This window comes from Palaemon carinicauda, chromosome 32 (assembly GCF_036898095.1).
Source record: "Palaemon carinicauda isolate YSFRI2023 chromosome 32, ASM3689809v2, whole genome shotgun sequence".
Taxonomy (NCBI): Eukaryota; Metazoa; Arthropoda; class Malacostraca; order Decapoda; family Palaemonidae; genus Palaemon; species Palaemon carinicauda.
Window position 1 is genome coordinate 23,487,558 of NC_090756.1, and position 2,500 is coordinate 23,490,057.

General features: G+C 34.8%; 1 protein-coding gene across 1 annotated transcript in view; it reads right to left on the reverse strand.

Annotated features, from left to right (window-relative positions):
• Positions 1-2,500, reverse strand: part of LOC137625535 (monocarboxylate transporter 5-like) — a 27,861-nt gene that overhangs the window by 21,742 nt on the left and 3,619 nt on the right. The window contains exon 2 of the mRNA XM_068356444.1: positions 367-486. Within this exon, the coding sequence (XP_068212545.1) occupies positions 367-486 (120 nt within the window). The remainder of the gene's footprint in view (positions 1-366; positions 487-2,500) is intronic.

Consider the following 2,500-nt stretch of genomic DNA (forward strand, 5'->3'; position numbering starts at 1 on the left):
GTCTTATCATTTAATTGTATTTTCATTCAATTCAGTATATGTAAATTTACGTTGATTTTAAGAATTAACTTTTCATTTTATGTAGTTTTGTTACGAAGTCTTATGTAACCTAGTTTAGGTATGCTGTATAACATTTATTATTGTAACAATTTATATTTCATGTAGTTTTGTTACAAAGTCTTATGTAATCTAGTTTAGGTATGCTGTATGACACACACGAGGTGAGCACGAGGGATTGTGTCATCTTTATGTTTCCACGTGGTTAGAAAGTGCATGGAAATTCTCAAATTAGATTTACTCTTTTCTTTTTATCGTCACGAGCGGTAGGTGGGCGGAGTTAGCCGAGAGAGGATGACGTCACCCTACCTGAGCCCAGCGTCACCCCGACCAAGATGGAGGCAATCCATGAGGTGGCAGCCTTGGTGGCATCGTAGTGCTGGACGAGCTGGACGAAGTAGATGCCGAAGGTGTAGGTGAAACCATCAGCTGTGGAAGAAGGGAAAAGGGTGTTAGACTTGGACACAATAATAATAATAATAATAATAATAATAATAATAATAATAATAATAATAATAGTAATAATAAGTAATAATAATAATAATAATAATAATAATAATAGTAATAATAATAATAATAACTAGAGAGGCACTCAGTAGAGTGCAGACCTTCGCCCCGGCAGCTTATTTCTCGATGTTTTGCTTGACCTTGACCTTGACCTTTGACCTAGGACTTTCAAAGTAGAATCAGGTTAGACCTGGATACACTAATAACAATATTAATAATACTACTACTACTACTACTACTACTACTAATAATAATAATTAGAAAAGTGATCTGAGAATGCAGGCAAACCTCCGCTACGGCAGCTTATTTCGGTCAACCTTGACCTTTGACCAAAGACTTTCAAAATTGAATCGGTTTAGACCTGGATACACTAATAATAATAATAATAATAATAATAATAATAATAACAATAATAATTAGAAAAGCACTCTGAGAGCGCAGACCTATTATGGTCGACCCCTTGCTCGGCCTTGACCTCTGACCTAGGACCTTCAACATTAAATCACCTCTATATCTTAACATAACAATTAATCCCTGAAAGTTTCACTACTTTGAGTAAAATTGTGGCCAGGAAGTTGGTCACAAACAAACAAACAGACAAACAGGGGCAAAAACATAACCCTCCCTCCCAACTTCGTTGGCGGAGGTAATGAGCTCTGGCTACCATGGCGTTAAGTAAATTTTTGAACTTGTCATTAAATGAGACAGTCCCAAGGTCAATTTTGAACTTGCTATTAAATGAGAAACATGACAAAATTAATCTTGAACCTGCCATTAAATGGGAAACAGGACTAAAAATTCCTGAACCCATTACGTTTTTTATGAGGATCCAGATCAAGATTGCAATTTTGGTTATTATTATTATTATTATTATTATTATTATTATTATTAAATACAGTAGATTTATTAGAATTAATCTACTGTATTTAATAATAATAATAATAATAATAATAATAATAATAATAATAATAATAATAATAATAATAAATTATTCATGGTCAAATTATGAAATAGGGAGAGCTTAGTCCGTAGACTTGAGTCAAATGTTGGCAATCTTCATTGGTAGTAATGGCTGGCGGCTGGCCAGAACAGGATGATAGAGAAGTAATTAAAATCTATTCTAGAAAAGTGACTAAGAAATAGAGACTGCAGATACGATAATAACTGAGTAAAACAATTCTTCTTCACCCATGGGGTTAACTATTGCGCTGTCATTGTTCAGTGGTCACTGTCCTCTTGTTAAGGGTAGAGAAGACTCGTTAGCTATGATAAGCAGCTCTTCGAGGAGAAGGACACCCCAAAATCAAACCATTGTTCTCTAGTCTTGGGTAGTGCCATAGCCTCTGAACCATGGTCTTCCACTATCTTGGGATAGAGTTCTCTTGCTTGAGGGTACACTAGGGCACACTAATCTATCTTATTTCTCTTCCTCTTGTTCTCTAGTCTTGGGTAGTGCCATAGCCTCTGTACCATGGTCTTCCACTATCTTGAGATAGAGTTCTCTTGCTTGAAGGTACACTAGTACACACTAATCTATCTTATTTGTCTTCCTCTTGTTCTCTAGTCTTGGGTAGTGCCATAGCCTCTGTACCATGGTCTTCCACTATCTTGGGATAGAGTTCTCTTACTTGAGGGTACACTAGTGCACACTAATCTATCTTATTTCTCTTCCTCTTGTTTTGCTAAAATTTTTCATAGTTTATATATGAGATATTCATTTTAATGTTGTTACTGTTCTTAAAATATTATATTTTCCCTTGCTTCCTTTCCTCACTGGGTTATTTTCCCAGTTGGAGGCTCTGTGCTTATAGCATCCTGCTCTTCCAACTAGGGTTGTAGCTTAGCATTTAATAATAATAATAATAATAATAATAATAATAATAATAATAATAATAATAAAATGTATATTACAGCTGCTAAAAGAGAGTTGATCTGG